This window comes from Schistocerca serialis, chromosome 5, assembly GCF_023864345.2.
Source record: "Schistocerca serialis cubense isolate TAMUIC-IGC-003099 chromosome 5, iqSchSeri2.2, whole genome shotgun sequence".
Taxonomy (NCBI): Eukaryota; Metazoa; Arthropoda; class Insecta; order Orthoptera; family Acrididae; genus Schistocerca; species Schistocerca serialis.
In genome coordinates, this window is record NC_064642.1 from 490,530,741 (window position 1) to 490,557,550 (window position 26,810).

General features: G+C 42.3%; 1 protein-coding gene across 1 annotated transcript in view; it reads left to right on the forward strand.

Annotated features, from left to right (window-relative positions):
• Window positions 1-26,810, forward strand: part of LOC126482026 (dual specificity calcium/calmodulin-dependent 3',5'-cyclic nucleotide phosphodiesterase 1-like) — a 671,133-nt gene that overhangs the window by 119,334 nt on the left and 524,989 nt on the right. Inside the window, exon 3 of the mRNA XM_050105997.1 lies at window positions 1,823-1,906. Coding sequence (XP_049961954.1) covers window positions 1,823-1,906 — 84 coding nt within the window. The remainder of the gene's footprint in view (window positions 1-1,822; window positions 1,907-26,810) is intronic.

Sequence of the window (26,810 nt, forward strand, 5' to 3'; positions counted from 1 at the left end):
ATTTGTATCTTTACAGGAGTTGACATTTTATGTTATTTCATACTTAATAATATAATAGAAACATTATGTAACTCAAGTACTCTATATTTTTTTAAATAAAAGGACTCCTTGGCTTTATTCACATTTCAGAGACCCCTCAGTGTGATACGTGGAATACAACTAACGTAACGTAGCACTGTGTCCCCCCTACCTTTCGAGTGGACTACTACTGGCACCAATTAACGAAGAAGGCTGTGAGGTTACAAGATGTGTGTCGCTTACGACCTTGTGTTTGGTGATTATGCATTTATATCAATCTGAATCACTCAGTGTTTATTTTCGTCACCATTATTCATATCTAGCATAATATTATCTTATCTTATCTTTTCTTAGAAGGTAGATTAAGGAAAGACAAACCTACGTTTCTCACATTTGTAGACTTAGAGAAAGCTTTTGACAATGTTGACTGGAATACACTCTTTCAAATTCTGAAGGTGGCAGGGGTAAAACACAGGGAGCGAAAGGCTATTTACAATTTGTATAGAAACCAGATGGTAAATATAATAATCGAGGGGCATGAAAGGGAAGCAGTGGTTGGCAAAGGAGTGCGACAGGGTTGTAGCCTCTCCCCGATGTTATTCAATCTGTATATTGAGCAAGCAGTAAAGGAAGCAAAAGAAAAATTCGGAGAAGGTATTAAAATCCATGGAGAAGAAATAAAAACTTTGAGGTTCGCCGATGACATTGTAATTCTGTCAGAGACAGCAAAGGATTTGGAAGAGCAGTTGAACGGAATGGACAGTGTCATGAAAGGAGGGTATAAGATGAACATCAACAAAAGCAAAACGAGGATAATGGAATGTAGTCGAATTAAGTCGGGTGATGCTGAGGGAATTAGATTAGGAAATGAGAAACTTAAAGTAGTAAAGGAGTTTTGCTATTTGGGGAGCAAAATAACTGATGATGGTCAAAGTAGCCGGCTGAGGTGGCCCCGCGGTTCTAGGCGCTTCAGTCTGGAACCGCGTGACCGCTACGGTCGCAGGTTCGAATCCTGCCTCGGGCATGGATGTGTGTGACGTCCTTAGGTTAGTTAGGTTTTAGTAGTTCTGAGTTATAGGGGACTGATGACCATAGATGAAAAGTCCCATAGTGCTCAGAGCCATTTTTGGTCGAAGTAGAGAGGATATAAAATGTAGACTGGCAATGGCAAGGAAAGCGTTTCTGAAGAAGAGAAATTTGTTAACATCAAGTATAGATTTAAGTGTCAGGAAGTCGTTTCTGAAAGTATTTGTATGGAGCGTAGTGAAACGTGGACAATAACTAGTTTGGACAAGAAGAGAATAGAAGCTTTCGAAATGTGGTGCTACAGAAGAATGCTGAAGATTACATGGGTAGATCATATAACTAATGAGGATGTATTGAATAGGATTGGGGAGAAGAGAAGTTTGTGGCACAACTTGACAAGAAGAAGGGATCGGTTGGTAGTACATGTTCTGAGACATAAAGGGATCACCAATTTAGTATTTGAGGGAAGCGTGGAGGGTAAAAATCGTAGAGGGAGACCAAGAGATGAATACACTAAACAGGTTCAGAAGGATGTAGGTTGCAGTAGGTACTGGGAGATGAAGAAGCTTGCACAGGATAGAGTAGCATGGAGAGCTGCATCAAACCAGTCTCAGGACTGAAGAACACAACAACAACAACAGCATAATTTTTGTACTTTTACGTTGACTGCTTCGTCAGTTTGACATTTTTGTGCTTAATGTACGTAACCCAGATTTGATGGATGGGTTGTGCAGAAGAATTGTTGGATAACGTGGTTGTGCTGTGTTGTGTGTTGCAGTGGCCAGCCCGCCCGATCGCCGCGTGGCCAAAGACGACAGCTCGCTGGCTCGTGGCTCTCCCGGTCGCAACGGCCAGCTAGCCAGTGAGTACCGCAGCTTGCCCTGCAGCTGGCCAAGCCCTCTGCTCTGCATTATCAGCCTGTTGTGTACATAGTTCCGCGTAGTCAGCGCGTACACAACTCTCCCACTAGAGCGCGCCCCGCTAAGCACAACAGCGCAGGCGCAACGCTCGTCCGTCTCCGCACTACTAGATGGTGCGGCCATAGAGACGAACCAAATTCTGCTTCCGCCGATCCGCGTATTAATATGTAACGCAGCCAATGAGACTGCTGCTTACGTAGAACCTTTTCTCCTCGCGGATCACACTCGCGCAGTGATACATGAACGCGCGAGGTATTATAACGAGTGTACAGACCTCCGATTAGTCAGTCTGCATTTGTCTGCACCAGTCTGTACCAGTCTGCATCAGTCTGTACCAGTCCGCATTTGTCTGTACCAGTCTATAGTCAAGTTTCAGTCTGCGCCTAATAAGATTACCATATTCCTGTACATAGCCATGAAGATAAATGTATAGACACTTTTGTCAAGTATCAGAGATATATATGAGAATAAGATAAACGTACCAATACCAAAGGAACTTCAGATTGTCAACTGTAAATAGCATCCAGAACCAAGTTAAGTAATTTTTATGCTTGTTGTTATTTTAATAAATGTGTGTGAAAATTAATCAAGTTCTGTTTTAAGTTGGTCACCGTCAATCTGCTACTCTAAGCGTGCAAGTGGCATTTCTATCGTCTGACCTTCACAGCAGAAGATAAACACGCCACAATAAGACCACGAGACATGTTGCTGACACTCGCCTACTTCGTTAGAGCGACCAGTCAAATAATCTTATGGTGTGTGTACTGAAGGTCTTACAGTACGCAGACCACACAGCCAAAGTATTATTATCCACCACAGCCACTATGCCAGTGCAGTTCAAACTATAAACAAGTTATTCCCAAGTATCTCCAAGGTTTCAGAAGACCTAATCCGCAAAAATTGCAATGCACACAGACAAATAATACATGTTGGTGGACAGAGCATCTCTTAAGAATTCTGTTCGTGATACGCGCCTTGACGTAGTAATAGAACCCACCAGCAAGGGACAGCCATTTCAGAAAGATGCAGGTCAGAAACACGGGAAGTGCGGGTCTATGTTCGGGTTGCATACTTCACAAATGAAGGCCCCTCTGTCACATGAGTGCTAACGGGCTTTCTTCGTTCTCGCTGTAGTTCCGCGAGTATGACGAGTCTGAGAATTGTGACGCTGCTGTCACTCCATACTTATAGACTCGTTCTCTCCTACCAAAGCATACTGAGATGTGAGGACAGTCGTTACTGATTATTAGTAGGGAATATGAGTACAAGATCTTGCTGCGGTGAAGTAACACTGACAATGCGAATTGACCGATTGTCGGGATCAGATGGCCTTTAATGAAGCCTTTTTTGTGAGACTGTGGAGGGTATAAGGCGAAAATTAATTGATGGTTCAAATGGCTGTGAGCACTATGGGACTTAACTTCTGAGGTCATCAGTCACCTAGAACTTAGAACTACTTAAAACTAACTAACCTTAGGACATCACACACATCCATACCCGAGGCAGGATTGGAACCTGCGGTCGTAGCGGTCACGCGGTTCCAGACTGTAGCGCCTATAACCGCACGGCCACTCCGGCCGGCAATTTCTTTCAAAACGGTTGCGTATGTAGTGGGAATGCCGCGAATCCACGGTTACACTTGTGAACTCGCCAGCTCGTTCTCTTTTCTGAGCGAATCGAGTCCACTTGAACCCGACAGCAGACTCAGGTGAGGAGTCGGCTGCGACTGGGACTCAAGAGTCCGGTCTGCGGGCACAGGGAGACGGCGAATTCAGAGATGACGTCGCAGAACTCGCCCGCGAGTTTCAAAAGAATATCCAAAACTCATTTCTGATCTCTAATAGACGAGTCACTCGCTCCTTGTAGTCGCATTGACTTAGTTTGCCCCTGAATATAGGCAAACCAAAAAATGAAGAGATTTCCAAAGTGTACTACTGTCGTCGCCGGAGCAGCAGCGACTTTAATAAATTGCACGCACATACTGACGGTCGCCAAGGCGCGAACGATGTCCATCTTCAGCAACTGTAACCTGAGTGATGCCCTGTCCACCGTTACGTATCTATTAGCTGTATTCCCTGCAGTTTTCACGCAATTCTCTTCTGAAACCCCGGAAATATTAGTGAATAACCTTGTACAATTGCAAAAATTACCATAGAATGTTGTATGTTACCGTAAGATTAAAATTTTGGTCCACTGCAAGGAAGGAAAAATGTAATATCTGAATTATATTAGATAGCAAGGAAACGCCAATTTTCATGCTGCAGATGAATCTCAATTATACACTCAGAAACGTTTCATCTGTTTAACAAAACATCTAATTCGTTAGATCTTGTATTCTTCCCTGACACATTTAAGTCTCTTCTTTATCTGCGATAATGACTGAAGCAGAAGAAATGGATCAAAATATGTGCTGCAGCCGGGATTTTAACCCAGGTCTTCTTGCTTGCTAGGCAGAAATGCTAACCATTCTCTCTCTTTTTTTTTTTAATTTATTGTTCGTTTTGTTTGGTTGGGTGGACGTCACATGACATCTTTTCAAGTCGATCGTTGATTCCTTCACTCAGTCTTTTTTTTAATTAGAGGACAATCGGCCCTCTGACCGAACACGCACCATTGCACCACCACAGCACGATGGTTAACATTGCTGCACAAACTACCGAAGTTGAGTGCCCTCCCGAACACAAACTTCAATTCATATCTTCTGCTTGTGTTGGGGAGGGCACTCAACTTGGGTAGTTTGTGCATCAGTATTAACATCGGACTGTGGTGGTGTAATGGTTAGCATTCCTGCCTAGCAAGCAGCCGGCACGGTAGCTCAGCGTGTTCGGTCAGAGGGTTAGCTGCCCTCTGTAATAAAAAAAAACTGAGTTAATAGATCAACACCGAACTTAAAAGGGTGTCTTAGGACATGCGCTCCGATCAGATTCAACGAACAAAAACGAACAAAATTAGACTTAAAAAAAAAAAAAAAGCAAGCAAGAAGACCCGGGTTCGAGTCCCGGCCGCAGCAAAAATTTTGATACATTTCTTCTGCTTCAATCATTATCGCATCTAATTCATTATTTGAGGATCATGCAATTTTCTCCATGTGCAAAAGCTGTTAAAAGTTGGTTTTTTTCTGGTAGAGTCACTATCAGTATCTTCACTTGTATCAACGTGCCAAAATAAACATTGTATAATCCACAGCAGTAAGGCCGCTAGTGCGCCAGTTTTGGTGCACAGTGCCAAGTCAGCAGCTTTGCTGTTTCTGCCTACTGCCCATTGCTTACATTAGTGTACAGAATAGTAAAGGTTTTCTGTTCGTGTCAGACAATAGAAAAAAACATGCCTGTTTTCGACACAGAGGATTTGGCTGCATAAGTACAAAGTAGGCTACTATTGTGCGAATGTTGCATACGTGACTGTACAAACAAATTAGAAAGAGGCTGAAACTTAGATTGGAACGCGTAAATTACGTGAAATGTATTTTGACATCTTGCCACCACAGGAGAAGAAACTGATATTGGGCCTACACGAAAAAGTGTGATTTTCAGCCAGTTTTTTGCTGAGGGGAAACTGCACGATCTTCAAGTAATTATTTAGATGTTTACTGACACGCACTGAAAATTCCTGGTTCTTCTTATTTTTCTTATGCCTTTGTCTGGCATCTACCCGGTCAATAACGTATTGGGCAACGTTAACTGAAGGAGTGGCCGAAAGCCCTTGCTGTCGACACCCTGTTATCCCCAGGACTGAGTATTTGTACCTCAGCCCTCTGCCTCTATTCTTATACCATCTGAAAGTACGTGAACGTTTCCTAAATGTTTTCAAATCGTGGAACTGAGACGGAACGTGGGTACCAGTCCGGTATTCATCTGGTGGGCTGTGAGAAACAGCCTAAAAACCACATGCAGGTTGGCCGGCACTCCGGCCTTCGTCATTAACCCGTCGGCGGATTTGATATAGGGCCGGCGATGGATGCTTAGTCATAAACGCAAAACGTGCATACATGTATTAGTAAAATTCAAGTGCAGTATCAAAAACGTCTTTTACTTTCGAACTACTGCAACTTGTTTATAGCTGCTGCCATAGATGGTCACCAGAAGAAACGTGATATTTCTGTGGACTGTAAGAGTGGTTAGTTCAAATTTGTTATAGGTAAAAATGACGTGTCATTTCTATAACTAAACTTTATATACCGGGTGATCAAAAAGCCAGTATAAATTAGAAAACTGAATAAATCACGGAATAATGTAGACAGAGAGGTACAAATTGACACACATGCTTGGAATCACATGGGGTTTTATTAGAACCAAAAAAATACAAACGTTCAAAAATGTCCGACAAATGGCGCTTCATCTGATCAGAATAGCAATAATTAGCATAACAAAGTAAGACAAAGCAAAGATGATGTTCTTTACAGGAAATGCTCAATATGTCCACCATCATTCCTCAACAATAGCTGTAGCCGAGGAATAATGTTGTGAACAGCACTTTAAAGCATGTCTGGAGTTATGGTGAGGCATTGGCGTCGAATGTTGTCTTTCTGCATCCATAGATATGTCGGTCGATCACGATACACTTGCGACTTCAGGTAACCCCAAAGCCAATAATCGCACTGACTGAGGTCTGGGGACCTGGGAGGCCAAACATGACGAAAGTGGCGGCTGAGCACACGATCATTACCAAACGACGTGCTCAAGAGATCTTTCACGCGTCTAGCAATATGGGGTGGAGCGCCATCCTGCATAAACATCGTACGTACCAGCAGGTGTTTATCAGCCAGGCTGGGGATGATGCGATTCTGTAACATATCAGCGTACCTCTCACCCATCACGGTAACAATTACTGACGTTTTGCTTTCCAGCGCCATCTGTCGGACATTTTGTGAACTTTGTTTCCTTCTTTTGGTTCTAACAAAACCCCATGTCATTCCAAGCATGTGTGTCAGTTTTTACCTCTCTATCCATATTATTCCGTGGTTTATTAAGTTTTCAAATTTACACTGACTTTTTGATCAGCTGGTATATGAAATTTAGACATGAAATATCACATACACATTATTTTCTTCGACTTCATAAAAAAGTTGGGAGATAAAAAGTTCGTGTTACACACAATAATACTTTTATTTTTATTGTCTTTCTTATGCAGTCTCAACACAAAAAAAAGGAAGTGAAATCTTATGGGACTTAACTGCTAAGGTCATCAGTCCCTAAGCTTGCACACGACTTAACCTAAATCATCCTAAGGACAAACATACACACCCATGCCCGAGGAAGGACTCGAACCTCCGCTGGGACCAGCCGCACAGTCCATGACTGCAGCGCCTTTTTTTTTTTTTTTAATCTCATTTTGCTCTATATTGGTCGTTGAATTTGTTCGTAGCGGACGTCCGATGACATCTGTTCAGGTTCTATGCTGATCCGTTCACTCAGTTTTTTTATTACAGAGGGAAGCTAACCCTCTGACCGATCACGCTGAGCTACCGTGCCGGTGGTTAGACCGCTCGACTAATCCCACGCGGCAGTCTCAACACAATCTGCATTGAGTCTAGTCTGTTCCCTCTGTCATACCACAAGAGAATAATCTCAGCTGCCTTTTTCCATCAAGTGATGATGTAAATGGTTTCAGTACGATTTATTCATCATTTTCTCGAGATTACACGCAGATTAGTGTGCACTGATTGTCCACATATAACACTTTTGATTGAGTTTTGAGACACTAATGTATACTTTAAGAGGTAGTCAATAAATTCTTGTAAGTCGCTGCACCTAAATGGCTAGAAATAATGTCAAATGAGCAACAGTCCGTGCAAAGCACGGTTTTTAGCGTCCGGGAAATATTTATTATCATACCACAAAACTTGATCGACGTTTATCGTATTTATAGTTCTCGTAATGACAGAGTTTTTTTAAACGGTCTTCAAGGAGTAATCGTTTTTTTGCGAAGGTATATATATGTTATATTCGCTTTAATATTACACACTTCCGACATAGCTGAGGGGTTCGGATTACTTTTTTGTTTCTTAGCAAAAATTGTGTAAGTTTGAGTGATGATCCCTAAGTGAATAGCTCTTCCCCTTGCCATTTCTCCAAATTTATGACCAATTTGTGTTTGGATATTTAATTGCTATAGAATGTTTGCTGTTCAGACAAGTCACACTAACCGTCTTCACAGATTTACTTCTACGAGCACCTCGTTACTAGTTTCCAAAGTTCACGCAAAATGTCCTTCACACTTCGTAGAAATATTACTCCTGGATCAAAAAAACTTAGAAGAATTGGCTTAGGCACATCCAAACGGATTGTTTACAAAATGAATATCCACTCTGCACTGGAGAGTGCCTTGATTTGAAACTTCCTGACAGAACAGTATTGGACCAGTACCCACAAATGGAACTTTTGCCTTTCGCGATAAAATGCTCCACCGCTGAACTAAGCAGAGAGCAACGCCTATACTGCTGCCAGCCCGCCCCAGATGGGGAACTCAAGTACAATAAAAAAATAAAAAATAAAACTAAGCAGACATGACTTACGACTCAAGATAGTGTTTGTCTATCGTCACTACACTAGTTTTTTTTTTCCTCTCTAATGTAAGGGTGGACGAACTCTTCATTATTTTGGGTTGTATAATGCGTTCTTCTACATGATGTGTGTCATATCGGACACTGACAGGTCCATCTACGTTTTGCTGACTCCATATCACGTGATCACTTTTATGTAACTCGCGAAATACAGCATAACTCCTTCAGAAACCGAGTCCATTGCCTTAAAGACTGCACCACTTCGCCCAGTATTTTGTTATGTGCTCATCCTTCTAGCCATTGCTCCACTGCTCTTCTGTCTTCCCAATAATACAATCAGCAACGGGGTAAGTAATCGGAGGAGCTTTCTCCCTCCCTCCCTCTCTCCCCCTCTCCCTCGCTCCCACTCCCTCTCCCTCTCCCTCTCCCTCTCCCTCTCCCTCTCACTCTCTCTCTCTCTCTCTCTCTCTCTCTCTCTCTCTCTCTCTCTCTCTCTAGTCTCGGTATCTCGTAAATAAGGCTTCAACCGTCTGTATTGTTCTGCTAATTCCATGCAAATAGATTACGTCAAAGTTTCTTAAAAGGGACAGCAGTAATTCAGTGTTCGTTCAAAATTGGTAATGAACTTGGAACTTCTTGGAGGAAATAATGCGAAATGAGAGGCCAGATGTCTCCGCTTGCTGCCACATTCTAGAAGCAAAAGACGATTCGCTGACGAAATTGGAACACTGAAACGAAGAGGAGTATGTGTCACCAAGCTAGCAGCTAAATTAATTACTGAAGTTGATGGAAAATAGGTCTGGGGACAATGGTAGAGAAAATGTAAAGCGTTCTGCTTTACTTTATTAATATCCGGATGTTTATCAGACGAGAGTTAACTTAATTAGTAAGAAGATGGGCGCTTGAAGATAAATTTTGTAAATAAATTTAATTAACATAGTCTCTGAAAAACAGTGCTAGCTAAAATAACGAATAAGGGATAAGTGACACCTAGAGATCAGGAAGAGGTGCTCCTTTATACGACACTTCTTTCGCACGATGCACTGCGCATTTTACTTATTATTTCTTATTTGGCGGTCACTTCGTCAAATGGTTATTTTCTTTCCAGTACTCTGCATAAAGTACAATAGTAGACAAAGTAGTTTATGTAGTTTAACATAAGTATATAAAATCCTAGTCGAGTGGCAAGAAACTGAAAGGAAAATAGTTATTAAAATATAAATGAAAGTGTTAAGTTGCTTTTAAAGTTTTCAACGTAATGAGATTTTTGTGACGCCTTTCAGTTTTCGGATAACCCGGAGAGCAGTATGAGTAACTTTTAAGTTAGTATGTGACTAGTTACGTCTCGATCCAGCACATTTCCGGCGTATTTAACTTCTGTCATGACTACTGCGAAGCTCCGATACAGCACTGTACAGCTGTCTACTCGATTAAGTTTGGCAGAAAACAGTGGTCGGCCATCCCGGACGACAGGAATACGTATAGACAAGTCAGTTGAAGTACACATCTGCTTCCGTACTACTCGTCAACAGAGACCGCAAGTCGCTGTAAATGTCACATATAAAAACAGTTATGTTAATGGCACTGTGTAGGAATGTAAAGAAGATAAGGAATCCTTACAGTATTGGAACATTCGAGATGGAGCTCAGATACCGAAGGAGGAGCAAGGAAATTAATCGTATCCCTCTGTAACGAACCGTTTCCACATCAATTTGTGGAAAACACGTAAAACCTAAAACAGTATTAGTAGATGCCGATTTGAACAGTTCTCCAATCGAGTTCACCAGCCGTACGTTAAAAACAGTGTCGCATCGCTTGGTAATTGTAACTCGAGATGAATTTTCTGCAATAGTCTTAACTTTTTTCCTGCACTCCTCAGCTTACACAGTTGTTGGTAGCATTTCGCAGTTTCTTTATCCGCTGGTACCATCGTTAACATAAAATACTATAAAAGTTGATGAAACAACTAAATTTGTAGAATGCAGCATAAAAATAAAATTTGGTATTTCTCCAAACAGCTGCCGAAGACCTGTTCGAAAAGGAGACGAATACAATGTATACATCTAATTTATTCATGGGGAACGAAATATAAATAACCGCGGTGGATAGTTTCGCACAAAGCTCGAACACATTAATAAAAGCGCCGCTATTTTTATTTCTCTCTGGCTTTCGTCAGCATTCCCCTAATAAAGTGCTGGTACTGCAAAGTTACAACTCCTTCTCGTTCGAGATATTCGAGATTTCTAGTGAATTGCTGCGTAAAACACACAGCAAAACGCAAAATCTAGTTCCACAAATACCTGCTTTGTAAGGGATTTGCTTTGAATGTAGATATTCTTGCAAGGATTTTTGAAAGTAATATCAAAACAGCTGAGCATATATTAAATAATTTCCTAACTATATATGCAACTTCCTGGAATTTTGCCGGCTTAGTGAGTAGGGGGATTTCGGGATTGCAGCCGGATGACTTCGAAAACTTGCCACTACATTTCTGATATCAACATGGCAAGTTCCACCAGATGAATTTGCTCTGTATATACGAGGGGTGTTATTTAAGTAATGCAATACTTTTTTCTGAAAGCAGATTGGTTTCATTCAAGATGCCGGTACACCACATTACTCCTCATTATTTTAGCTACAAAACCCTATTATCCAACATAATCTCCATTCAATGCGACGACCTAACGCCGCCTTACTCAGAGGACCTGTATGCCTATATGGTGCCATCTACTGGTCCAAGACGGAGGCAATATCTTGTGACATCAATAAGATCCTCACCATTCATGTACTGTTTCTCGCAGATTGCATCATTCATTGCCCCAAACGGATGCAAATCGGAAGGTGCGAGAACCGAACTGTGGCGTTGATGAAGAAGAACAGTTCAATGAAGTTTTGTGCACAGACTTCTGTGAGGTCTTGCGTTTTCGTGGAGAAGGAGAAACTCGTTTGCACTTTTTTGGCGACGCACGAGCTGAAGTAATTTCTTGAATTTCCAAAGGGTAGCACAAAACATTTCAGAGTTCATCGTTGCACCATGAGGGAGGACATCGAACAGAATAATTCCCTCAGAGTCCCCTCCATGAACCATGGACCTTGCCGTTGGTGGGGAGGCTTGCGTGCCTCAGCGATACAGATAGCCGTACCGTAGGTGCAACCACAACGGAGGGGTATCTGTTGAGAGGCCAGACAAACGTGTGGTTCCTGAAGAGGGGCAGCAGCCTTTTCAGTAGTTGCAAGGGCAACAGTCTGGATGATTGACTGATCTGGCCTTGTAACAATAACCAAAACGGCCTTGCTGTGCTGGTACTGCGAACGGCTGAAAGCAAGGGGAAACTACAGCCGTAATTTTTCCCGAGGGCATGCAGCTTTACTGTATGATTACATGATGATGGCGTCCTCTTGGGTAAAATATTCCGGAGGTAAAATAGTCCCCCATTCGGATCTCCGGGCGGGGACTACTCAAGAGGATGTCGTTATCAGGAGAAAGAAAACTGGCGTTCTACGGATCGGAGCGTGGAATGTCAGATCCCTTAATCGGGCAGGTAGGTTAGAAAATTTAAAAAGGGAAATGGATAGGTTGAAGTTAGATATAGTGGGAATTAGTGAAGTTCGGTGGCAGGAGGAACAAGACTTCTGGTCAGGTGACTACAGGGTTATAAACACAAAATCAAATAGGGGTAATGCAGGAGTAGGTTTAATAATGAATAGGAAAATAGGAATGCGGGTAAGCTACTACAAACAGCATAGTGAACGCATTATTGTGGCCAAGATAGATACGAAGCCCACACCTACTACAGTAGTTCAAGTTTATATGCCAACTAGCTCTGCAGATGACGAAGAAATTGAAGAAATGTATGATGAAATAAAAGAAATTATTCAGATTGTGAAGGGAGACGAAAATGTAATAGTCATGGGTGACTGGAATTCGAGTGTAGGAAAAGGGAGAGAAGGAAACATAGTAGGTGAATATGGATTGGGGGACAGAAATGAAAGAGGAAGCCGCCTGGTAGAATTTTGCACAGAGCACAACATAATCATAACTAACACTTGGTTTAAGAATCATGAAAGAAGATTGTATACATGGAAGAAGCCTGGAGATACTAAAAGGTATCAGATAGATTATATAATGGTAAGACAGAGATTTAGGAACCAGGTTTTAAATTGTAAGACATTTCCAGGGGCAGATGTGGACTCTGACCACAATCTATTGGTTATGACCTGTAGATTAAAACTGAAGAAACTGCAAAAAGGTGGAAATTTAAGGAGATGGGACCTGGATAAACTAAAAGAACCAGAGGTTGTACAGAGATTCAGGGAGAGCATAAGGGAGCAATTGACAGGAATGGGGGAAATAAATACAGTAGAAGAAGAATGGGTAGCTTTGAGGGATGAAGTAGTGAAGGCAGCAGAGGATCAAGTAGGTAAAAAGATGAGGGCTAGTAGAAATCCTTGGGTAACAGAAGAAATATTGAATTTAATTGATGAAAGGAGAAAATATAAAAATGCAGTAAGTGAAACAGGCAAAAAGGAATACAAACGTCTCAAAAATGAGATCGACAGGAAGTGCAAAATGGCTAAGCAGGGATGGCTAGAGGACAAATGTAAGGATGTAGAGGCCTATCTCACTAGGGGTAAGATAGATACCGCCTACAGGAAAATTAAAGAGACCTTTGGAGATAAGAGAACGACTTGTATGAATATTAAGAGCTCAGATGGAAACCCAGTTCTAAGCAAAGAAGGGAAAGCAGAAAGGTGGAAGGAGTATATAGAGGGTCTATACAAGGGCGATGTACTTGAGGACAATATTATGGAAATGGAAGAGGATGTAGATGAAGATGAAATGGGAGATACGATACTGCGTGAAGAGTTTGACAGAGCACTGAAAGACCTGAGTCGAAACAAGGCCCCCGGAGTAGACAATATTCCATTGGAACTACTGACGGCCTTGGGAGAGCCAGTCCTGACAAAACTCTACCATCTGGTGAGCAAGATGTACGAAACAGGCGAAATACCCTCAGACTTCAAGAAGAATATAATAATTCCAATCCCAAAGAAAGCAGGTGTTGACAGATGTGAAAATTACCGAACTATCAGCTTAATAAGTCACAGCTGCAAAATACTAACACGAATTCTTTACAGACGAATGGAAAAACTAGTAGAAGCCAACCTCGGGGAAGATCAGTTTGGATTCCGTAGAAACACTGGAACACGTGAGGCAATACTGACCTTACGACTTATCTTAGAAGAAATATTAAGGAAAGGCAAACCTACGTTTCTAGCATTTGTAGACTTAGAGAAAGCTTTTGACAATGTTGACTGGAATACTCTCTTTCAAATTCTAAAGGTGGCAGGGGTAAAATACAGGGAGCGAAAGGCTATTTACAATTTGTACAGAAACCAGATGGCAGTTATAAGAGTCGAGGGACATGAAAGGGAAGCAGTGGTTGGGAAGGGAGTAAGACAGGGTTGTAGCCTGTCCTCGATGTTGTTCAATCTGTATATTGAGCAAGCAGTAAAGGAAACAAAAGAAAAATTCGGAGTAGGTATTAAAATTCATGGAGAAGAAATAAAAACTTTGAGGTTCGCCGATGACATTGTAATTCTGTCAGAGACAGCAAAGGACTTGGAAGAGCAGTTGAATGGAATGGACAGTGTCTTCAAAGGAGGATATAAGATGAACATCAACAAAAGCAAAACAAGGATAATGGAATGTAGTCTAATTAAGTCGGGTGATGCTGAGGGAATTAGATTAGGAAATGAGGCACTTAAAGTAGTAAAGGAGTTTTGCTATTTGGGGAGCAAAATAACTGATGATGGTAGAAGTAGAGAGGATATAAAATGTAGGCTGGCAATGGCAAGGAAAGCGTTTCTGAAGAAGAGAAATTTGTTAACATCCAGTATTGATTTAAGTGTCAGGAAGTCATTTCTGAAAGTATTCGTATGGAGTGTAGCCATGTATGGAAGTGAAACATGGACGATAAATAGTTTGGACAAGAAGAGAATAGAAGCTTTCGAAATGTGGTGCTACAGAAGAATGCTGAAGATTAGATGGGTAGATCACATAACTAATGAGGAAGTATTGAATAGGATTGGGGAGAAGAGAAGTTTGTGGCACAACTTGACCATAAGAAGGGATCGGTTGGTAGGACATGTTCTGAGGCATCAAGGGATCACCAATTTAGTATTGGAGGGCAGCGTGGAGGGTAAAAATCGTAGGGGGAGACCAAGAGATGAATACACTAAGCAGATTCAGAAGGATGTATGTTGCAGTAGGTACTGGGAGATGAAAAAGCTTGCACAGGATAGAGTAGCATGGAGAGCTGCATCAAACCAGTCTCAGGACTGAAGACCACAACAACAACAACAAACCCAGAAGACAGTCGCCATTATGTTACCGGCTGCGGATGCGGCTTGAACTTTTTTTTCGGAGGAGCAATGGTGGGGCATCTCTCCATGAATTGCCGTTTTGTTTCCGGTTAGAAGTGATGAAGCCACGTTTCATCGCCTGTGGCGTTGTTCGATAAGAAATTGTCACGCTCAGCCTCGTAATGCGCAAGCAGTTCTGCACAGATGACTCTTTGTCGCTGTTTATGGTCTTCTGTTAGGCGACGAGGAACCAAGCAGGCACACAGCTTTCAGTACCCCAGATGGTGGATGATTGTGTCAGGAGTACCAACGGAGAAAACCAGTTGTGCAACGAGGTGTTTGATTATGATTCGGCGATTATCTCGAATGAGAGTTCCGCACGTTCCAATACTGCAGAGGTCACAGCTGTAAGCGGCCGGTAGCAGCGGAGCCGGCCGCTGTGGCCGAGCGGTTCTAGGCGCTACAGTCGGGAACCGCATGACCGCTACGATCGCAGGTTCAAATCCTGCCTCGGGCATGGATGTGTGTGATGTCCTTAGGTTAGTTCAAAGTTATAGGGTACTGGTGACCTCAGACGTAAAGTCCCATAGTGCTCATAGCCATTTGAACCATTTTGTAGCAGCGGAAATCGTAAATGTCTGCGCGACATTGTTGCTATGATGACAGACGCCTCGCCCTACAACTCACCGTGCTTTTGTTCACTGCCAGCTCTCCGTAGACATCCTTCAAGCGTCTGTGAATGTCAGCGATGCTCTGGCTTTCCTCCAAAAGAAATTCAGTGATAGCTCTCTGCTTGGAGCAAACTTGCGTTGCAGACGCCATTTTGAAGGCTACATACAGCGACGTCACCTATCGGAATTGCATGAAGGTACAGCGGTTGATTGGTTGATTCGGGGGAGGGGACCAAACAGCGAGGTGATTGGTGCCATCGGATTGGGAAAGGATGGGGGAGAAAGTCGATCAAGCCCTTTCAAAGGAACCATCCCGGCATTTGCTTCAATCGATTTTAGAGGAATCGCGGAAAACGTAAATGAGGTTGGCCGGAAGCGGGTTTTAACCGTCATCCTCCCGAATGCGATCACTGCGCCACCTTACTCGGTAAACTTTGGTGAGGGGGGGGGGGGGAGGGGGGCGGGAATATTCCACCACATTCCGCAACCTGTTCAGTTGAAGTTGGTTCAAAAATGGCTCTGAGCACTATGGAACTCAACATCTGAGGTCATCAGTCCCCTAGAACTTAGAACTACTTAAACCTAACTAACCTAAGGACATCACACACATTCATGCCCGAGGCAGGATTCGAACCTGCGTCCGGAGCGGTCACGCGGTTCCAGACTGAAGCGCCTAGAACCGCTCGGCCACACCGGCCGGCAGTTGAAGTTGGCCCAGAAAAAAAAAAAAGTTTCGCATTACTTATTGACTGCCCCTCGTTAGGGTATAACTCACCTGCAGGAGGCTGCCTATCGTGCGATTACATTTACTGACCACTGGTGTTCGAATGTTCTGATTCCTTTATTTTTGCTCTCAGAAATGGAATTGTCGCATCCATGTCAACCCATTTGAATAAACAACAAGATAAGAAGTGATCGTACTACGTGACTGCCATGCTGCCTCAAGCTACCTACGAGCTGCACGGAGAATATAATGTCTGTGAAAATCTCAGAGAGCTTGAAACGTCACTAACGTCACTGCTCTCTCTCTCTCACTCTCTCTCTCTCTCTCTCTCTCTATCACACACACACACACACACACACACACACACGCACACACACACATCCCTGACAATAGATACGATACTTCCTTTTCTTGCATAGATGGGAATACGTATGTATCAACACTTCTGTACGGTAGAAGAGGAACGGCCTAACTGTCCACTCAGATTTTACTGCGAAAAATGCGCTTCGATGTCCTTTCTAAGTGTGTGTTTGCGTCACGCTCGCTGCGAAAGTGGCACCATGAGATCGCATAATACTGTCTTCGGCGCCTCCATAAATTAAAATTTTCTCTCAATTAAAAGTTACTTCGTTAGGGATTCCACTGCAGGCACAAAGAATCCAATTATAACATGCAAATTCTAATCTGAGACTTTAAAAAGATCTTTGGCACTTTTAACTCCTGAATCCAGGTACGTGGGCGAGGACCGACGTCTTATTCTGATAGCAGCAGTAGCAGTCGTTATGAGGGAATCATTAACGATCCATCACATTTCTCTTGGAGTAATCGATTTGTTGACTACTTTCAGTTGTTTCTATCAGAAGCGCAAGTCTTCTGAAACACATCCACAGCCATATGATGACATCTTTTATAACGTCTTCCGTTGGCTGAAAGTAAGCGCACAATGCGATAGAGTACGTCCATATGAGTCACTTTCGCATAACTTCATCGAGGTCATTTGACACGGAAGGATCAGTGTAATAATTTCACTTCTTCTAGTTTTGTAAATATACGAGTCATCACTGATATTAAGTTTCAACCGATCCAAAACATCAACAAAAATAAAACGGAAGCTGACACATAAATAATGTTATTGCGTATGCACGAAATCGTCTTCGACTACTTTTTCCAGATATATGGCCCCATCGAGACACTTGTAGAGGTGGGAGGTCAGATTCTTTCTACGCTGGTAGCTAAACGAAATCACCGTCAGTGATTATTACTATTCGATGTCAGCACACAAGCATAGGTATTTTTATTGTGAAATGAGTCGCTTCCCTAATCATTCGAATTCATCGAGGACTTCTCACAGGTATCTGCTGTGCTCACAATTGTGGACATTGTCACGCTTCCACCGATTCACTAATGGCCTCTTCCTTGTGAACTGTATTGATTTTGCGGTGAATGTCCCTTTGCATCACACTCCACTCAGTTCCACTTACATAAATAAATAAAAACTAGGCAATGCAGATCATTTTGATATTTACAAGCACTTGCCATCATTCCTACATCGTTCACAAGTAAATCATATAGGGTACTCTCATGACCGAAACAGCAACCGAACTACAGTGTTGCAGATTGTCATCAACAGAACTTGTTTCCAGGGTAAACATCTAATTTGAAGCTGTTTAATATAGTAAACATGCGAAGAAAGTAAATGGCTTTCTCGATTTAAGTTCTACTTATGTGCCGAGTTTTACAAGACCAAAAAAGAGAGTTGAGTACCTTAATCAAATACCTAAACTAGTCTGCACGTCACTGGATCCAAACTTAGGCTTTGAGAATTTAAAAATAAAACATCTTCTTTATAACGATATAGTTTATCCATATTTTCAGATATTTAACCTGATAAATATCTTTAAATTATAAAAGCAATGTACCTCAGGAATTACATCGATATTTGCTATCTATTTCCTGATGTATTAAGTGATAATGTTGAAAGAGATCTGTCAGATCCCTCTCATATACATTTTTGCTTTTCTAAATTGTTTAATGGCTTTTTCCATCTGCTAAATGTTTGCGAGTACAACCAAACTCTCTGAAAAACATGTGCCATTGTTTCTTTAGGTTTACACGTTTCTTACATGATTATGTGGGTCCGCACTCCTCACTTTCTTCCTCATCCAACTAACCTGAAAATTCAGGATAAGAATATTCGATAAAAAGGTACATCAATAAAAGGGAATAGGAAGATGCCGGCGTGTATCTCGCTATTTGCACTTTGACCGAGACATCTCCGACGGAAATTTAAAGTCAGTTATGTTTGGTGTCCGCGAGTACTTTCATTGTGAACAGAGCAGAAACAATTGCAACGTTCCTCGCAGTAGCTTCATTTAATAGAATTTAGACAGACAATTTGATACTTCTCTTAACGGGCCGAGGAACAAGCAAGTCAAATCTTATTGAAATAATAGTTTTTGGTTCGTTTGAGGTAATGTTCGTATGGCTGAGTTTCACACGAAAGACATGTACTTCTTAGGGTAGGACGTCATCTTTGGATCGCTCAGACAATGCAGCTCCTTACGTAATGCATTCAGAAGAGACGCTGCGTAGAATGGTCAGGTCCCGGCAGGGTCTCGTCGTGGTACGTCCTCGCCAGTGTGTCCCAAGGTGGATACTTCGCTCTGACACGCCTCGTGCAGACTCGATGGCTCCAAACTAGAAATGACAGCTCAGGGACTAACGCCTGTTGACGGCCCAAGACGAAATATTGGCGCCAGTCGGGTAGAAACGAATATTTCCTCATGTCTCAGACGCTACAACACTAGAGCTCCCATTGGCCTCTAAAATGTGATGTAGATCTTTCTGAGACTCGTAGGCGAGAGGTGGGTAGTCGTGTTCCCTTTGCTTTGATCACCCGGTAAATATAGATGTATGTATATACAGTATGTGAGTATGGTTCTGATTGTTTTAAGTGTATGCATTAGTTGAGTACGTGCCAAGCAAGATCGTAAGAGATGTAAAAGAGCCACTGTGGTACAACAACCGAGTTACAAAACTGCTACGGAAGCGCGTGTCTGTGTGTGTGTGTGTGTGTGTGTGTGTGTGTGAGTTCCACATCTCCACCTCCACCGTACCGTTGTCAGCCAAACTTGGTACACGTGTGATTACGTAGGCCTTCCCGGCGTAATAAGTCTTGAAAGTCTCTTCGGGTTTGCTGCCGGATCCTAAAATCAACTTGACTCGATATTTCGGCGTTCCAACTGTTCACCATCTGTGACGTGTCCATTACTGAACTTCACAGCAAACATAAACATAGCCAAAGCCTTGCAGACAAACAAATATTACACGAAGCGAAATGTAGTGTGAGGAGGGCTATGCGAGAGGAGTTCAATGAAGTCTAAAGTAAAGTTCTATGTACTGACTTGAAAGAAAATGCCAAGAAATTTTGATCTTATGTCAACGTGGTAGGTGGATCAAAACAAAATGTCCAGACACTCTGTAACCGAAATGATACTGAAACAGAGAATCACAGACTAAAGGCCGAAATACTAAATGTCTTTTTCCAGGGCTGTTTCACAGAGGAAGACTGCACTGTAGTTCCTTCTCTAGATTGTCGCACAGATGACAAAATGGTAGACATCGAAATAGATGACGTAGTGTTAGAAAAACAATTAAAATCTCTCAAAAGAGGAAGGACTGCTGTATCTGATGGGATACCAGTTCGATTTTTCACACAGTACGCAAAGGAACTTGCCCCCTTCTTTCAGCGGTGTACCGTAGGTCTCTAGAAGAGCGTAGCGTTCCAAAAGATTAGAAAGATTAGAAAAGGGCACAGGTTATCCCCGTTTTCAAGAAGTGACGTCGAACAGATTTGTAGAACTATAGACCTATATCTCTAACGTCGATCAGTTGTAGAATTTTGGAACACGTATTATGTTCGAGTATAATGACTTTTCTGGAGACTAGAAATCTACCCTGTAGGAATCAGCATGTGTTTCGAAAAAGACGATCGTGTGAAACCCAGCTCGTGCTATTCGTCCACGAGACTCAGAGGGCCACAGACACGGGTTCCCAGGTGGATGCTGTGTTTCTTGACTTCCGCAAGGCGTTTGATACAGTTGCCCAGAGTCGTTAAATGAAAAAGTAAGAGCATATGGACTGTCAGACCAATTGTGAGATTGGATTGAAGAGTTCCTAGATAACAGAACGCAGCATGTCATTCTCAATGGAGAGAAGTCTTCCCAAGTAAGAGTGATTTCAGGTGTGCCGCAGGGGAGTGTCGTAGGACCGTTGCTATTCACAATATATATAAATGACCTTGTGGATGACATCGGAAGTTCGTTGAGACTTCTTGCGGATGATGCTGTAGTATATCGAGAGGTTGCAACAATGGAAAATTGTACTGAAATGCAGGAGGATCTGCAACGAATTGACGCGTGGTGCAGGGAATGGCAAATGAATCTGAATGTAGACAAGTGTAATGTGCTGCGAATACACAGAAAGAAAGATCCTTTATCATTTAGCTACAATATAGCAGGTCAGCAACTGGAAGCAGTTAATTCTATAAATTATCTGGGAGTAGACATTAGGAGTGATTTAAAATGGAATGACCATATCGTCGGTAAAGTAGATGCCAGACTGAGATTCGTTGGAAGAATCCTAAGGAAATGCAATCCGAAATAAAGGAAGTAGGTTACAGTACACTTGTTCGCCCACTGCTTGAAACTGGTCACCAGTGTGGGATCCGTACCAGATAGGGTTGATAGAAGAGATAGAGAAGATCCAACGGAGAGCAGCGCGCTTCGTTACAGGACCATTTAGTGATCGTGAAAGCGTTACGGAGATGATAGATAAACTCCAGTGGAGGACTCTGCAAGAGAGACACTCAGTAGCTCGGTACGGGCTTTTGTTGAAGTTTCGAGAACATACTTTCACCGAGGAGTCAAGCAGTATATTCCTCCCTCCTACGTATTTCTCGCGAAGAGACCATAAGGATAAAATCAGAGAGATTAGAGCCCACACAGAGGCATACCGACAATCTTTCTTTCCACGAACAATACGTTACTGGAATAGAAGGGGGAACCGATATAAGTACTCAAAGTACACTCCGCCACGCCCCGTCAGATGGCTTGCGGAGTATGGATGTAGATAGATAGGTAGACAGATGTAGAATGAAAACAGTCGATAAAGTCAGTTGTTGTTTTACGAACTGCTTGGATTATTATTCATCCGTCTCTTTAGAGTGAAACCAGACTGTGGGAGCGTTCTAAAGAAATCAGTCGACACAGTGTGTTGTAGTTTTATATATTGATATGATTATTCATTCTTTCTTTTACAAATAAACCGGTCTCTAGCTTTTCTATCGGTTTGTATTACCTTCGTAACTCTAACTAAAGCAGTGGCACACAAGATAACCCTGCCAGGGTTACAAGACATCGCATGGGGTACGCAAAAGTTAAAATAAGTGTTATACATATTTATTTAATTATGTACTGAATGGACTAATTAAAACTGATTCATATTTGACTGGTGCGTAAGTTCGTATCGTTTTTCAATAATTTTAACAAACGTAACAGATACACATAACAGGGATTTTAGTCGTCAGTAACATATTCTACTTCACAATTTACAACACAGTGCCAACGCGGGGTTAACTTTTCTATTCCACGGCTGTAGAAATCACGTGGTTTTGAGGCTAAGACGCTGAATCATGTTCGGAGCGCATTTTCATTCGGAAAGAAAGTACCGTGAAGACTGTTCGATAGAGAGCAGAAAAGGTGCAAATTTCAGGGAGCAAGATAAAATGAATAAGATAGGTGCGAAATGACTGCCCAACCCAACTCCTGTATAGTGCTTTTTTTGGTCAGTTTAGCAGAACTCGAGTGCGCGTTATTGTGGGGTAGCATCACTTCAACGCAGTCTTCCTGGTCGTTGTTAATGGATTCTGACTGCAAGACGTCTCAGTTGTTGACAATAAACGTCAGCAGTGATGGTTACACCTCGGAGAAACAATTCGTAGAACACCACAGCATCGCTGTTCCACCAGATGCATAACATTATCAGTAATGGAGGATGCAGGTTGCGAGGAGTTGCTACTCTGTTTGGGCTCAACCATTCCTTTCTTTTCCTTATGTTAGCATAAAGACACCATTCCTCGTCAACAGCAACGGTACAGGATAGGAATAGTCGGTGTTGTTCACGATCCAATTGGTGACGAGAAAGCAGAGATGCCCATATAGCACCCCGCTGATTTTTATGATTTTGGCATAGGTCATGCGGTACCCATACCGCCACGCGGGATTAGCCGAGAACGGAGCGCCGTGGTCTCGTGGTTAGCGAGAGCAGCTACGGAACGAGAGGTCGTAGGTTCAAGTCTTCCCTCGAGTGAAATTTTAGCCGGCGCGGTAGCTCAGCGTGTTCGGTCAGAGGGTTTAGCTACCCTCTGTAATAAAAAACTGAGTGAACGGATCAACGAATAACTAGAACGAGTGTCATCGGACGTCCGCCACGAACAAATACAACGAACATTAACGAACAAAATGAGATTTAAAAAAAAAGCGGTCTAAGGCGTTGCAGTCATGCACTGTGCGGCTGGTCCCGGCGGAGGTCCTCTCTCGGGCATGGGTGTGTGTGTGTGTGTTTTTTTTTCTTTGGATAATTTAGGTTAAGTAGTGTGTAAGCTTAGGGACTGATGACCTTAGCAGTTAAGTCCCATAAGATTTCACACACATTTGGTACCCATACCCTCGATTTTTAAACCTTTCTCATTGCATGTATATGTCGCACTATGGTGGAATGATTACAGTTCATTACATTTGACAGTTCTCTAGTACACTGACGTTGATCATTGTGGATTAATGAGTTTAAACGATCTTCACCAAACCCCGAAGGTCTTCCTGAGCGTCGAGAGTCACTAATCTCAAAACGATCCTCCGTAAAACGATAAAACCATTTTCATGCCGCACTCTGTTCAATGTCATTACTCCCGTACACGGCAAAAGTGTTTCTGACTGCCTCCGCTGCTGTCACTCCTCTATTGAACTTTAGCAGAAGACCATGTCGAAATGTTCCGATACCTCCACTTGGCATTCCATTTTCTAGCATCCACAGCTCCACTCACTGCATCCATATGACAAAATGACAATATGTAAACTCAAGCAGCAACAGTGAACTACAAATAAATAAGACAATCGATAAATAAACTATATCAGTTGGAATACCAACATCCAAAACATAAACGTCACTAACTTATACACTAATGTAATATACTGCTGTAGGTTAAGCTGTTTCAGGTGCAACTAACATGTAAACAGTTCAGCTGATGTATCGTTGGGTATAAAAAGTTAAGCATAAAAGTTCTCTTACGGATGCGTGAGAAACAAAAGAAAGTTGGCAAATTTTAGCGACTGTTTGCAATCCGTTTTATTGAAAAGGTGTGAGGGTGTTCATTAATTAAAAATCATTTGAATCCAGCCCTTATTCAGCCATTTATTTTTGTGGAAGGTAAATATACTATGCAGAATATTACGTTACTAGCTACGTACGTACATATCAGATCCATGCACACGAGCCAGTTTACATTTTACAGCCTCCGAAAAGTAGCAGGTATAGCATTTCACGGGAACGTTGAAATACTATTCACATTCAGACAATGGTATTTCAGTTTCGCAGTAAAACCTGTGTCTAGCCATCACTGTAATCAGGTTGCAACCACGTTCGCTCCCCTCTCGGACCGCTGGGAGAGCTAACTCCTGCCGCCTGGTCCTCGGTGCATTCAGCTTTGAGCAGAAAGATTCTGTCGTTTTGCCACTGTTAAATTATTATTGTTGAGTGTTCTGTAGTCACTATTATAGTCGTTTCGATGTTTGTTTTTTGTTGATGGGTAATAAATAGGTTTTATTTAAATTTTTCATCCTTCTTTACGAATAGTCGTTTACTTGATAGCGAACTTCGTATGTAGATGAAAATGCCGAAACGTTTAACGGCGTGTTAGGGATATAAATCGTATGACAGTATAAAAAGTGATCCTCAAATTCAGTGCGATATACCGTATCTGCAAAGATGTTTCATATTATGAGACTATATTAATTAAACAAATTCAAAGAAAACTAACGAATGGTGACAAATACTGTCACGAAAACAAATTACTTGTAACAAGTGACAATATATACTTAAAAAGCAAAATTTGTAAGTCACCAAACAATGAAGGAATCATACCTTACACCGTTCTGTACACGCCACATCAGCATTTATCTGAAGAGAATTATCGTTAATTGAAACAAACGAGCAGAATGAGAGAAAAAGAACTTCGATAAATTTAAATAAAGAAGTAATCATTCATTTATTTAAACATAAATTTATAGTATAGCATAAATTATCAACCTTTTAAAACTAAGCAATAATTCACATTTAATGCCAGAAGTTCGAAAAATTCTCATTTAAGTAAATAAGTACGTACGATTTCAAATTTTTTTTTAATTTTTAGAAAAATACTTTATATTCTCCTCTTCTTAAAAAAGGCACATTATTTGTCTTTATAAAAGGTGGTCTTCCTAGTCATGGTTCATGAGCCACCGGTAAGGTAGTGAATTCACACAACCCGGAGACAGTGAAAAAATTCGTATAACTAACGTAACCAGCAGAGACTTGCGTCAAACGATTCTCTTCTCATATTAAGTGAAACCACTCAAAGCTGGTGAGTGAGTGTAAGGCATTCATGTAGCTGACTTGATCGCAGAGATTACTTTCATTCGGTTGTTTCATTCGACTAAATCAAGAAACAATCGACTGCGCAAACGGATGTTAAAACCTGCGGTTGTCCGATCGCTAATGGAGCCTGCCGCTCTGTGTTGCGTGAAATGAAGCAGACACCGAGTTTTGTAGGAAGGAAGACGGAGGTACCTGGCTTAAAGAAGACCAAGTCTTTTCGAGAACCACCCTCGTCCCCGTCCCGATTCTTTAAAGGATCGAACTCGCATGTGTATCACGTCCGTTTCACGTACCTCAATGTTCATAACCTCACATCTCCTGAAGCATTTGTTGTAGAATGATATGATTTTCAGGGACATTCAGATATTTCTCTCTTTCTTGCTTTCTTTGGCTACTGCCTTTATCCCGCATTGTGCCCAGGGTCGGCAGGGTTAAGGACGGATTTGGCATGGTTAAGTTTCAAGGGTGGCCGGATGCCCTTCCTGCCGCCACCCATACCCCCCGGGACGGAATTAGTGTACCCCAGCTGTCTGCGTCTACTGTAAATCGTGAAATAGTGGGAATGTGCTGTAAATGTCTGCGAGTCGTGTAACTGAGGTGGGACGTGGGGACCAGCCCGGTATTCACCTAGGAGGATGTGGAAATCCTCCTGAAAACCACATCCAAGCTGGCCGGCACACCGGCCGTCGTCGTTAATCCGCCGGGCGGATTCGATCCGGGGCCGGCGCGCCTACCCGAGTCCAGGAAGCAGCGCGTTAGAGCTCTCGGCTATCCTGGCGGGTCCAGGGACATTCAGATATATGTCTGCGAAATTTATTCCGAATAGATTTGGTAGTAAAGAAGTAGTACAGGAAATTAAAAACGTCATGCCTGATGCTGCAGTTCTACTGCACGAACAACGAAAATATACTAAGCGATAAGATTTCTTTCTTTCACTATTTTTGGGAGACGTCAACGAGGAAGTTTCGATAAGGATGAAAGTACGTGTAAAGTTTGATGGTAGTCCGTAAGTGCCATCACTGTCAAATATTGGATGCGCGGCGTTAGCGACGCTGGCTCAAGACATAAACACAGTTGCTAACTGAAATACTTAGGTATTTCTGCTAAACCTTTAAGATAATATTCTATATCTTAACGGATTTTGACTGCATTTAAAATTTTTAAATTTCCTCAATAAGTACTTGAAATACTGAACATCAAATTTTTTTAACCCCTGGAAGCGGTTTGATGGCGATCTTCGTGTAGAACTGTACCCTGGATTAGTCAATTAGCCATATAGATAGATGAAGCACAAGATCGATAAGGGGAAGGATGAAGCCTAGAGTAGACATTACTAAACTAAACTTTGCCCGAACAGGCCATGTAGGCCCAACCATACCGACCGAGCGCCGTGTCATCCTCAGCCCACAGGCGTCACTGGATGCGGGTATCGAAGAGCGTGTAGTCAGCACGCCGCTCTCACGACCGTTTTGCCACTTTACAAGACCGGAGCCGCTACTTCTCAATCACGTAGCTCCTCAGTTCGCCTTAAGTTTCCTTTTCAAAGAAACTCTCCCGAGTTTAGCCTTAGGTGAATTAGTGAAACTATTCGCAACCTATATCGAGATGACGGACAAAGAGTAGAATCCTGCTCCTCTCAGATGCAAGTCCAGAGTTGTAATCACTGCACCACAATGGAGGATAATGACTGTCAATAATCTTCCTTATTTCTCAGATTTTTTTGGTCGTGCTCCATTTCGCGAGACGTGTTGACCAACTCTTCTTCAAATGCACGCTCTCGAAATTTCAAAGGTTACAATAATGTCCCCCGTTGCAGCGACTGCCACCAGTACGTGTTGAGCGTTTCAGTACCGTTCTCGTGCCGACTAAACGAACCCGCGGCGTAAAGTGCC